We start from the raw sequence: 13,484 nt of genomic DNA, 5'->3' as shown, positions 1-13,484 counted from the left end.
CAAGTCGTTATGAAAACAAACAGAAAATAAACTTTATTGTCCAAAACAGACAAAAGGAAGATCAGCCATGACAGCAACATTCCAAAAGAAGAAACAATATACAAGCAACAAGACAACACGAGCTAATCAGCTACACACTGAGAAAAGTCTGGAGAGACAAGACAGAAAAAGCTAACCTGCAGACCTGGGTAACAGCTCAGTCAATCCCTCCTCGTCAGTGTTAAAATAGGGTAGTCAGAGTATACGGCGTAATACTGGTGTATATAGTGACGACAAAAAAGAGTTTTCCTTACGCAACAATGCTAAAAAAAAAAGCTCCACTACCTTAGAGTTAAAAAAGGAACATAAATGACTTGAAAAACAGCTTTTCTGGCGTTGTGAAAATGCATATACACAATGTACGGTCACGTGTTGAACTGAATGAATCCTTTACAAAGGATCGTATCGTTGAAATGATTACAAAGAAAATGGAGTTCAGTACTGCTGCTGTGTCAAGGGTTGGGGGCGTGAGGAAAATGTAAATGTGCTCTGGCACGAAACAAGGCCGCCGCCCACAGCTAACAACTCACAGACGAGAGATTTCAACTCGCTAACCCCCGGGTCTGCTAACAGAGGAAGCTACATTAGCTTTAATACGATACGCTTGGAAATGAGTACAGCCGGGCTACATTCGATGGGATTACACAAGTCATGCTGAATTCAAAAGCTCTATCCTGTTGTACATTTGTAAATATCAAGGTGTGTAGGACAGAGGACAGTCTGTGAGCAGGAGGAACGACCACCTCATCCAAATGTGCCGACTCATCCTGACTCGAGTGTCGCCCGGCCGGTCCAAGCTAAAGAAAACACGCGCTGTAGTGTCATGGTGAGTCATGATAAGAAAAGAAGAGCGTGCGTGGAATGAAGATGATTTTGTTTTGTTTTTACAAGCTTTCATTAACCCCGTGAACCACAGCTGAGTGACGGAGCAACAGTCTCACCAGGAAACACCTCCACGACGAGGACGAGGATGAGGACCTCCCACCTCACGGCTGCCGACGGCACAGCGCGCACACACACACACACACACACTGCTGTTCTGTCCCGTACACGACGTTCACAGTATGTTGGTAATCATGGATTTCATTACTCAAAACCGTCTCTGTACCGAAAATGACAAAAATAGGTGTAGTGTTAACTGGCCCGAAGCACGTGGCAGGTCAGTTCCCACACTGACATCGCGTGGCGCTTCTCCACGACACAGTTCCAGCACTACTCCACTGTCGGCGGGGTCGCCACAGCACGGCACGCCCGCGACTCTTTTCTAGTGACAAGAGCTAAGCAGATGTTTTGAGCGTCACTGAATCATTAGAATCAGTTCTTTAAAACGATTCCTGCATGACCGGAGCACAGACTCCGTCCGACTGTCACTGAACTGAAATACAGCTGAACGGGTTGTGATTGGGCTCACGATCGCCGGCTTTCAGCAGTCACTAAATACACCAGAGACTCCTCCGATAAATGCTGCAGATTAACACACGTCTTCAGGATGTTTAAATCTTTTTAACTGATCTACAGTTTGACTCCTGTGCTCATGACTCTTCCAGTGACGACACTGTCCCACAGTCTGACGATGTCGGCTCAGCTCGTTTGGAAGCTCACCAGAGCAGGTACCAACAAAAGCACCAGGTACCAGGTGCTACCACTGATGGAAAAGCAAAAAAAAGTGCTCCAACTGTATCATTGAAAGCTCCATTATTGTTTTACTACACATCACAGCATTAACAGTCGTCCCTGACAACATGTTTGATCACCAGCTGTCACTGTGACATCAGCGCAACAACAGTCCGATGACATTGACTTTGTTACCAAAACCACTAACATAAAGACATTTTAAGACTGCCTTAAACCTGTTTCCATGCAGTCCAATAAAAAAGAAAACAATCTTATTTTTCTGGTGGACAAACAGTTTAAAAACATATCTTTGGCTTTGTTTTTTGTACTTTTACTTACAGGTACATAACAAATGTGCCAATACAGACTTGATTGGAAATAAATCAATACAGCTGCGGCCATTTTATCAGTGAGGACTGATACAACTGTTTTTAAAAAATTCAAACATTGGCGGAACAATGTAGTTATAAAAAGATATATAGCACCATGTATATACTGTCCATCTAATCGAAATGTCAAAGGACGTGTTTGACTCTCCACTCCAACTGTGAGTGTTCACCTGAAGACGAACTGTGCCCATCACTCAGTGGATTCTCCAGCTGGTGTCACAACACGTGTCTACGCCATCGGCCGTTTTGACAGGTGACCAACCAGCTGTGGATCCGTGAAAAGAAATGACTTTAAAACAAGTTTAGGATTCAAAGCCGTCACAGCGACACAGACGTGTGCTTTCACTCGCTCTGCTGTGCTGCGACGGGTCAACATTCAGTGACGACCATCACTAAAGAGCACGACACAGTAACTCAGGGTTGATAAAATACTTATTCACCAGCTTTTCTTTTAAAACATTCAACAACAAAAAAGACACAGGAAACAGAAGAGGACGAGATGCTGAACCGTCACAAAGTGGAATGAAGGGGAAAATATTTTTACAAACACACGACAACAAGACACTGGCTGGTTGGTGGCCATGTTGGCTGATAGGAAAGACTGGTGGGTGACTGGTGGGTCTACGTGAAGGCTGTAACACTCACTCCTCAATGGTCAGCGCAGGTCAGAGTGAAATGGAGGCGTTTGGTGTCTGAGAGTTTCAAATGAAGAACAGCGGCACGTCATGATGATGATAACTCAGGCGGCACAAAGAGAACAGACACTGAAAGAGACAAAAAAAGGATTCTTGTCCATTCTTCCACTCTTCTGTAATACCTTCCCTCTCAAAAGACGTTCCCCTCCAGTGTTTTGTGCCATCTCCAAACCAGCCATGATCCCACTGGCCGCTTCCGACCGCTCATCGGGGTTTTACGGGACGTCGCAACGAGGGAGGAGAGACAAACTTGCCAGAGTGGAACAGTCGGGCCTGCTTCTCACAGAAGCGTGAATGTAAAAGAGGTAGCTTGACAGCCCGCATGGTTTTTTTCCTGCGTTTCCGTCACCGAGCACTTGTCACCGATCGTACAAAAACAAGACAAAAAGGTTTGTAACCTGGAGAAATCGCAGCGGAACAAAGGCACGCACTCCCGCCGGGTGACACGTCCTCGGTGAGGGACAGAGAGCAAAGGTGTCAACGTACCTCTTTTACATTTTCTGCTGAGACACCAGTGGGAGCATCTTTAGTGGGAGGAAAGCGCGCTCATCTCCTTCCAGGGCAGAAACAACAAACGCCTTCTCCTCCGTCAGCGACAGTGGCAGCTTCTCTCTTTTTTTCTTTTTAAATCACTTTCTCTGCCAAAGTGGCTGCTAGAGTCGAGTCGGTTGGACAACAGTTCACTAGCGCATTGTCAATTTCCCGCCCTTACACCTCCACACTCTGGCTCCTCCTCTACTCATCTAGTCCTTTTTCTCCTCCTCTTTCTTGTCCTCCTCCTCTGTGGGGTAGGAGTGCCAGGTGAGGCGCTCCTCGTAAAAGGAGATGACCACCTGGGGACATTTGACATTGGCCTCCTTGGCCGGGACAAGGTCGGCCTCGTCCGAGTTCTTCCTGTTGATTTTAATTTGAGAGAAAAAAAGTGATAAAAAGGAAAGAAACAATGTGGCCAATGAGAACATGAACGGTAGAGGGAGGTGAGCTTTCACCCTCGTTCACCTGAGCAGCGTCAATTATCGTGTTGCATGAGGAAAGAAGACAATGTATCAAATCTATATTTTGACCCGCTGCTATAATTAATGCACACTGATGCTATGTTTCCATTACATGGTCCTGGCACGGCTCGACTCTTCACGGTTTAGTTTGTTTACCGTTACTATAGCACCTGCTCAATGTGGGCGGAGTCACAACTGCACGGCCGTGACTTTGTTTTACATGCGACTCACAGACGAGTGGCGAGTAAAGCAGTTGCTTTCAGTGTAACTGAATCATTAGAATCATTCACAGAATTGAAGAGTACGATTATGGAAAAGCAAAAGAACATGCCGAGGTGAGACGAGTCGTGCCAGGACCGTGTGGTGGAAAAGCAGCATATGTCCACAATGTAAAATAAGGTGTTGCACAGTATCACACTATCAGAACTGTACTAAAGTAGGGGTGGGCAAATAATAATATCACAAATGTTTTGGGGCATTTAGATGACAATTGATTTTAATTGGTTAAGTCAATAATTGTTTGACAGATTATATCACTGGACCCAATGTTTGTTTCTTTAAACTTAACCATTCAAGTAAAAATGATAGGACTTATCACTGAACTGCAACTACTTTGAACCCATGTTTAAGGCTCTGCTAATTTATTTAGTCTGTTTTAGATGCATTTTATTTGCCTCGTGTGAGCTTTTATTTATTATTCTGTACAGCACTTTTAAGTTTTAAGTACCTTCAAAGACCTTGAATGTTTTTTTTCCAAATTCACAAACTTTCAAGGATTTCAAGGACCCATGGGAACCCTGTTTTAAAAGCTGACAAAATTGGACACAATTCCACCACAAAGCATTCTGACTGTCAGATGACTGATGGACTCACCATTTCATAAGGAACATCAGCTCTCCACTCGAGTCTGTCGCTCCAATAATCCTCTCTGGCTGCAGACCTCGACCAAAACCTCTGGCTTTCTCACCCTGAAGAAAGGAAGTCAAATGAAAAAAAAGAAATCTGGCAAACAGTAAATAACACAATAAAACGTAGATAAAAGTTCAGCATAGATCAATATTTTTGTGGTCTGAAGCAGTCGCCATCGTTTGTTTACCTCGTCCTTCTTCCTCTTACTCCCTTTCTCCTCTGAGTCTCCCGAGGCATCGCTGGAAGCTTTCCTCTTGCTCTCCTTCTTTTTCTCCTCCTTCTCTCTGTATTTTTGCATGAACTCTGCGATGAGGTCGGGGCAGTCGAGGTTCTCCTCTGGCTCCCATGTGTTGTCCTCACTGGTGATGGTGCACACACACACACACACACACACACACACACACACACATTTTAGTTAAACCCAGTCAGTTTGAGTGTATTTTTAAAAATAATTAAAGCAAGCTTTCAGAGTATTTTCTGGTTTCTTTGCTACATATGACAAAGCAATCGTTAAAGCAGATGAACTTTGGTTTGTGAGCAAAATAAGACGAAGTTCGAGAAACACTAATCAACATTTTGTGGACCCAACCAGTACAGATTCTCTGGATCTTATAAAAATAATCATTTGTTGTAGCCCTTTAAACTATGGCTAAAGATAGAGCTACACCCCAAATTAACATGAGCAAATCCGGAATCAAAACGGCCACCCAGACTTTGGAATCACATTCAGATGCCGGTCTCAAACTTGTGACCCGTTGGCCACATGTGACCCACCCCTTCATATCGTGTTATGGGGTTTTTCCCCCCTACACAAGGGGCCTCAAACTCAAAATGACCTGGGGGCCAGTGAACTTCTAGGCTGGTCAGGACGGGGGCCGAGCACCGGGCAAAGTAAAAATAGTTCAACAGTTTGGACAAAATTAACTAAATTTAACTTGAAATTATATCCGTATAATCCATCACGATACTGCAAATTTTAAGTATCCAGGATGATGTTGCTCACCCTTTCAAAGTAAAAGTGTTACTTTTGATATACAGTTCCCACAAAAAAGAACACATTTATGATGCAAAATGAATCTTTTAACAAGTAAAAAGACACAGAAATAAAATAGAGTTATTAATAATAACATGTAGACAATTGTATTAAAAACACTAGACAAGATTATATACAATTAAATGTTGAATTTAACACATTAGACAATGCAATTAATGTAACCTAATGTATTATTATCATACAGTTTTCAGGATCACTTTAAAGTAAATGCAGGGCCACAAGACATCGATTGGAGGGCCACCTGTGGCCCACGGGCCGCGAGTTTGAGACCTCTGCCCTACACATTCATTTTCATCATGAAAATGTTTTCATTGTTAATATTAATCGATTAATCTGACAATTATTTTCTCGATGAATCGTTTGGTCCATAAAATCTCAGAAAACTGTTGATCGGTGTTCGTCAAACCTGTAAATGATGTTCTTAAAGGTCTTGTTTTGTCCACAAACCAAAATGATTTGGCACTTTTAAAGATTTCTTTGTTATCCAGTGCAAAGAAATTAAGAAAATATTCACATTAAAGAAGCTTAAACAATCAGATTTTTTTTAATCATGAAAAAAAACCTCAAACCGATTATCAAAATAGTTGTCGATTAATTTAGTAATCGATTAATCGATTAACTGTTTCAGCTCTAATATCATTCCATATCAAAACAAACTCTTAGAGATATTGTTATTGCGACATAAACAGTGGAACACTGTTGTCCTCACTCGACAGGTGACCCCAGGTCTAATGTGTAATACTCACTCTGAGAAGCCCTTCCACTTCAACAGAAACTCCACTTTGCCCTTCACCAATCGCCGTTCCAAAACCTTCTCCACCACATACTCTTCCTCTTCTTCCTCCTCTGCTGGAGGTGCGGCAGGTGCTGCCGGTGCTGCAGGTGTTGCTTCTGCTGTTGCTGTTGCCACCACTGCTGCTGGTGCTGCTGCTGCTGCTGCTGTGGCAGCGGCGGTGGGGGCTGCTGCTGCTGCTGCTGCCGCGGGGGCTGCAGGCTGCGGCTCCTCCTCCTCGGCCTTCTTGCCTTTCTTTGCTGCTACGGTCGCCAGCTTGACGTCTGCTGAGGGAGCCTCTGCTGGAACCAAAAGGAAAAGACGATAAAATAATAAGTCTGTGTTATGTTTGAGCACGGTTTAATACAGCGGTTTCCATGGTGACAACACGCTGCACTGCCAGCAAAGCATGGACACATTTGTGAATGAATAGGGCAGCAGCAATTTAAAAAACAATCTTTCATTATGTTCATTCTTCTCCCTGCCTGCACATCTCTCTTTCACTCACACACACACACAGACTGACCGCTCAGTCCCTCCACTCCATACACAGCCAATAATCCAACAACAACAATATTTAAGGACAGTCAGCTAAATCTGGAGTTTACCAGCAGTCAGTGTCATGCACACCTGTGTTCAATCACACCTGCCCAAAATGAATGTTATGAACACGTCATAAATATTGAAGACCTCTCCTGTTAAACTCAGTTTAGACGACCCTAGTATTAGCGAAATTAGATTAAAGGGGAATTCCAGTATTTTTGACCTGGGCCCTGGGTGTGTATGTGAATAGTACTTTTAGCAGATTGCGACAGGCGGTGGTGGCTGCAGTGTAATCTTACAGGGCAGCAGCACCAGCCTGAGTTAACAAAACCAACCTCTTGTAACCAAACCTACTGTACCGTGGTAATGTTGTCAGACTCCGACAATAACAATCCGAGTCTTTTAGTGGTGAAAACCAGCACTTTTTATGGAGTATACTGAGGGTGGCGCTGTTGTCTCGTGAGATCACGCTGCAGCCATTGCCGCCTGTCACGTCTGCTGCCCGAGGCGATCTACATGACCAATTAGGAAAAGTACTATTCACATGCACACCCATGTTTATATGGCCCAGGTCAAAAAATACCCCTTTAATTCCCCTTTAAGATGGAGCGAGAGATTTTTGTTTCGTTTATTTAAGCACTGTGGTCAAAATTCCGCAGCTCCACTCCAATCACATACCCTGGTATATGCAGCAGAAGAATATTTCTTAGATTTTTGGTTCGCTTTTAAAGCTGATAACAAGGCACGTCATCACCTGACATCAGGTGACAGTTCTGAGGAAGGCAGAAGACGCCGAAACTGGTCAACAAAGAAAGGAAAACAAACCAAAAAACAAGAGAGCCATCATTCCAGCTCTAACTTGATGCTGCATTATAATGTGAGAAGCCCACCTGGAAACAATGCCCCTCCCCCTCAATCTACTCAAGACCATCTTATTGCAATGGTTCAGTGAACGCCGGTGATCTTGTAATACAGATCGGAGTGGAAAAATGGGATATGAACATTTCCAGTCAGAGTTCTCCTCGTCAAGATAATTGCAATTCACAATATTATTAAAACTTTTTTTTTAAATATTTAATATAGTTTTTGTTAGATTGTCAATCATAAACAGGATATAGCTTCTGTTCAAAATGTGTCTTCAGTTGTTCCGTAAGCGTATGTGATTTTGTTGAAAGCTTAAAGGTGCAGATGAAACGTACACACTAATGTTAGTAATGAGTGAAAAACTTGGGCGGAAACAATTACTCGATTACTAAATTAATCGCCAAATGTTTTGATGATTGATGAATTGGTTTTGAGTGTGACTTTTACAGCTCCTTCAATGTGAATATTATCTGGATTCTTCCCTCACATGACAAAGAAATCATTCAAATTGAATAGTTTTTGGTTTGTGGACAAAACGAGACATTTGACATCAACATTTCCAGGTATAAAAAAACGACTAACATCTTATGGAGCAAAGGATTACTCGATTCATCAAGAAAACAATCAAAAGATTAATCTACTTTAATAACTTTTAATGTTATATAACATTACAAAAACATGTTAGTACGGATGTTTTAGGTGAACGTTTGTAAGTGAAAAACAAGAACCTTCCAAGAGATCATTGTAAATCATGGAATAAAATGGACAGGCTCCCCCTTGTGGCAGTTTAAATTAAATCACTAGGACTGTATGGAGACAAGATAGACAGCATTATCAAGTCACTTGCATAAAATTATAATCCTCCTTGACTCCATAACAGAACTTCACCACAATCGACTTGTTGAGATCGATAATATCGTGTATCGTCCCAGTGTGAGGCCGACAGAGTGGCTGCTTAATAACAACAACACTGAGCTGTGCAGCAACACAACACATGTGGCTAGTTATGCACACACTTTAACATTATTGATAAGTCTCACAAAACACAACTCTAACGATGTGATCAACGAGTTAGCAACGCTGGGATGCTAATGAGGAAGGATGAAGAAAAAACGCCCCTCTCTCCGCGTGTCTCCACAAACGCGTTCGCCAGCGTGAAGTGTGTAACTTAACACAAACATGTGTGGACACATTTGATGACAACCGCAGACAATGAATGTGTGTGCAGTGTCTTTTTCAAAAGAAGCGTCACAGAGAGTGTGCTCTGCGGCGCACCGTTTTCTCTCCATGCCCGCGCACGTTCGAGCCTCGAGCGCGGCACCAAACATCCCACGTCTGCAAAGACAAAAAAACACACTCGACTCTTTCTGTGGGAGCCGGTAAAGCTGCGTGTTGCATATTAAACACACCACACAACAAGCGCGAGGACACCAAGTACGGCGGCCTGCAGCAGCGAGCAGAAGGAAACATGGCTGGCAGGTTTCCTCACAAGAGCTAGTCGGTACGAGCCTTACCTTAACAGGGAATGCTTCGGGTCGCTAACGTGGGCTTGTGGCGGGCCCCGAGTCAAATAACACTGACTGAATCCGCGGCGGCAGCGCTTCACTACACCGTGTCCTGGTACCGTTGTGTTTGCGAGTTTTCCTCTGTGTGTTTGGCCGCTGTGTCACACAATAGCCTCAGCGTCGCTAACAACCAGCGCCAACCCCGTTCTGCCCGCCAACAGCACCGCCGGACGTGACGTAGGAGGTGAGCGGCATTCTGGGAGATGACGTCTGCCGACGTGAAATCGCAGACTGTCAACACAACGAAATATCACTATATGACAAATTTTAAAAGAGACATAAATACAAACTGTTCCTTTTGTGAAAATCACCCAGAAACAGTTTTACACCTCTTTTGGTTTTGTTCACACACCAGATCATGTTGGCAAAACTTCAGCAGATTCATCATTGACAATATTTATAAAGACTTTATTTTATTATGGGAGAATGTGGTATTTTGCTTTTATAGAACTCAAAATAGAGAGAATATGTACTTTGTTATAAACTTATTGATTCTGTTGGCAAAATTCCATATCCATAAATGTAAATTCAGTGGTAAAAAACCTAATTTTGTCCCTTTTACTCATGAAGTTGTACTTCTGTATTTCTGGCTCTAACAACAAAAAAGCAATTAAGACTGTTAATGTTTGGTCCTCCTTTTCTTTCTCTTTTTAATAACTCATCAGCTACCCTGGCAAAGTTTTATTTCTCCTGTTTTTGCTCTGTTTGTTCACTAATGCAATATGTTTCTTTCTTCACTTCTGTAATGTAACCGTATTTCAATAAAGTTGTTTATATAAAAAGAAAAAACAGACAAACAAAAAAACACAACGAAATAAGTCACTAACGTTTAACACGTTAGCAAACAAAGGCAGTCAGGAGGGAAGAGGCCCACTCTGTAACTGAATACACAGCTTTAAAACTCCCGGGAAATAAATATGTTAATGTGTAATATAAGTGCAAGAACAGCCCGTATCATTATGAGGCGTGTATATCTGTTAATGTTCTGTAAATAAAAGATACCAGAAGACGTTAGTGATGTTCCCAACACCTCACTCAGTGAACATCATCACAAACATGCACATCAGCTCACAACCATGGACATTCAACACTGTTGTGCTCAAGTTTGAGACTCAGGACTTGGCCCGAGATGCTTCTCACAGCGCAGGTTTGTAACGAGGCCCTGATGACCTAGGTTTAAAATGTCATGTCCTGCTGCTAACAATGACTTCAGACGGGTCGCCCTCACATCTGTAGTCACACACATGCTGGAAGAAGATGTGGTGTCACCCCCTTGACTTTGCATATACAGGGGCAGAGCACGGAGGCATGGCGGGAAAAAGCCCTTTGACCTGCTGACCTTTCATTAACTCATGTGAGCCAATAGGAGCCCAGTGTTCTGTGAGCGGAGAGCTTGAGATGGAACATAGGAATTTATGAGGTCAGATAGGCAGGAGGGTGTGAGCTCTGTTACAGTTTTATAAGAAGCAACAGAAGCACCTTCAAATCTGACCTCACATGGAGCCAGTGAAGAGAAGCTCAGACCGGTGTGACAGAAAATTCTAATCTTCCACAAACTTTTTAATTCAGTCATTAAGTTTAATGACGCACATATTCTTATAACCAGATGTTCAGTATTAACAGCCATAACTTAGGATAAGACACAAACTAGGCGCCTTTCAAGGATTCCTCACTAGATACCAAGGCGCTAGTCATCTGGACGGGATACACTATCTATCTATCTATCTATCTATCTATATATATACATATATGGATATATATATGTGTATATATATGTGTATATATATACATATATGTATATATATATATATATATATATATATATATATATATAAGCTGAAGTGATACCTATCAAGTTTTGTAGGAATATTTGTCATTTTGGTATTTAAACTGTGACCATGTAACATCTCTGTCACACTGGTCAGATCGTAGCTGCAGCCTTTTGAAGGCTTTTGGTGCTTGTAGACCAGACAACAGCAAATAACAATAACCAAGTCTCAATGTTACAAATGTGGGAATGAGGGTTTCTGCATCCTCCATTGACAGCAACCACCCAATTTTTAAAAGGATATTGTGAAGATGAGAAAATACTGCCTGTGATTGTTTGCACAGGTATTTGAACAGATAAAACCTGTGACTGAGGGAATATTTTTGTGTCGTGCGCTTAAATTTGCTAGTTCAGTGAAAGGAAAGTTTGTCCCATTCAAACCAGAAATGGACAATAGTTAAATTTAAAATGATGTAAATTGCAGTTAAGGCCCAAGAAAAATATAACATTTTTACAACAGTCAGGGCCAGGTCATATTTACTACAGTCACAGTGTGTATGAATGGAGTTTAACCTGCAGACTGTTCTACATAAATAGTGCAGACAACATAAAACAGCTCATTTCTTCTCACCATCAATGGCCACGTAAGCCTCAATCCAAAGATGAGTGTTTTCAACATCCCACCAGCGCCTCCAGTGGCAGTCATTTAAACCTGCTTGTGTGTTCCTCCCACCGCTGCTTGTGTAACACTGCCCTCTAGTGTTTAATCCTGGTCAGCTCAGGGAATCACAACAACCCTTCACAAAGATCAGGTTAGGAACATTCTTCACATGTCATATTCACAGTCATATCACTTTTATAATATCTCATGTTCAATCTTTGTTTATAATGTAAATATCAAGCCCATACTGTGTATATTCTGCAAACCATAATGTACATTCTACATTCTATTTTAACTTTTTTTAATAGTCTTAGTGTTAATATCCTTATATATTGTACTTTTTTGGTAATGCATGTTTATTATTTATTATCTTTATCTTTACTGTCTTTGCTGCTGTAACAATGTAAATTTCCCCACTTACCTTATCTTATCTTATCTTCACATTTTCAGCAATAATTGTGCAAAAGTCACAAAATTAGACCGTTTTTCTTTTCTTTTTATTCATGAAAACAAGGCAAAATTCTGCTGGATTTTAAACATTTTGAGCCCTTTTTGCTCAGGTGTGTTTATATAGTTGGTGAAAATGAAACATTTGTTTCATCAGATTTCCCAGGTTGTGCTGAAATAGACGATACAGGACACATTCTTATAGTCTCTGAATATACTGTATGTTAATAATGGAAAACAGCAGCAAATACTGACAATAATCTTAATAAAACGTCAGATAGTTAAATCATTTATGGACAGGAAACAACAACAAACACTATTTTGTCACAAAAAATCTGTAGTTTTTGCCCTAAAGTTCCAAACATGTTCAAGTCTCATAATAGCGACAGGGTCAATGGGTTCAAAGAAGTAAAGATGACACGTGACCATCACCTGCTTTCAAACAGCCAACCCTTTAGTGTTTTCCATCAGCAGAGACAAAGAAAAGCTTTTCCTGTGACCTGAAACCTGGGTGAAGGTTCACCTGTCAACACAACAGAGTTCATCAGTGCTCCAGTGTCAAACACCGAGGTTAAACCCCCGCAGAACATCTGTGTCCAGACCTGAAGAACATGTGACGGAGCGTCAGAGGTTCTGCCAGGATGAAAGATGTCATTGTTGCCAAAGGGGGTTTCTTTGAATACTGTTGTGTTGATTCTTCTGCAAAAAAACAAACAAATGTTAGAGTTTTCACATTTTTATCATAAGATACTAACTATTTATGAACAAAATGCTGCTTTTCAGATGAGGCCTTGTAGTCGCAGTGCTTCTCTTAACCACCAGATGGCGCTTGGTGGCCAGTTTGTCACATGAATGTTGTCAGATCCCAGCACCTCACGTCTCCACTTCTATAAATGGGTTTTTGTGTGATGTCAAAAAAAAAAGGACCCAAAATGAATGAGAATTTAAGAGTATGTGTGAAAACTGTGCAGGTTAAATAACTACAGATGGAAAATGTGAGGTTGTTTTTTTATACTCACTCTGCAGATGTTTGGTTTTTGTTAGTGTTTGCAGAGTGGAAAGGAAGCAGTGAGGCTCGAATACTCAGCGATAAATAACGGCTCCAAGTGTTGAACACAGACTGTTGAACACATGGTGTCAAGAACAAGAAGAGGATCAGTGATCAGGGA

General features: G+C 41.7%; 1 protein-coding gene across 1 annotated transcript in view; it reads right to left on the bottom strand.

Moving 5' to 3' along the window:
- Nucleotides 1-7: 7 nt before the first annotated feature.
- cbx1a (chromobox homolog 1a (HP1 beta homolog Drosophila)) overlaps nucleotides 8-13,484 on the bottom strand; it is a 71,439-nt gene continuing 57,962 nt past the window's right edge. Inside the window, exons 2-6 of the mRNA XM_058653188.1 lie at nucleotides 9,571-9,670; nucleotides 6,442-6,769; nucleotides 4,829-5,000; nucleotides 4,606-4,700; nucleotides 8-3,631 (exon numbers count right to left, since the gene is read on the bottom strand). Of these exons, the coding sequence (XP_058509171.1) occupies nucleotides 3,481-3,631; nucleotides 4,606-4,700; nucleotides 4,829-5,000; nucleotides 6,442-6,769; nucleotides 9,571-9,670 (846 nt within the window). The 3' untranslated portion in view covers nucleotides 8-3,480. The remainder of the gene's footprint in view (nucleotides 3,632-4,605; nucleotides 4,701-4,828; nucleotides 5,001-6,441; nucleotides 6,770-9,570; nucleotides 9,671-13,484) is intronic.

The sequence above is a fragment of the Solea solea genome, chromosome 16 (assembly GCF_958295425.1).
Source record: "Solea solea chromosome 16, fSolSol10.1, whole genome shotgun sequence".
Classification (NCBI taxonomy): domain Eukaryota; kingdom Metazoa; phylum Chordata; class Actinopteri; order Pleuronectiformes; family Soleidae; genus Solea; species Solea solea.
The sequence above is the reverse complement of the archived record's forward strand: the minus strand, read 5'-3'. Positions and strand labels throughout refer to the sequence as shown.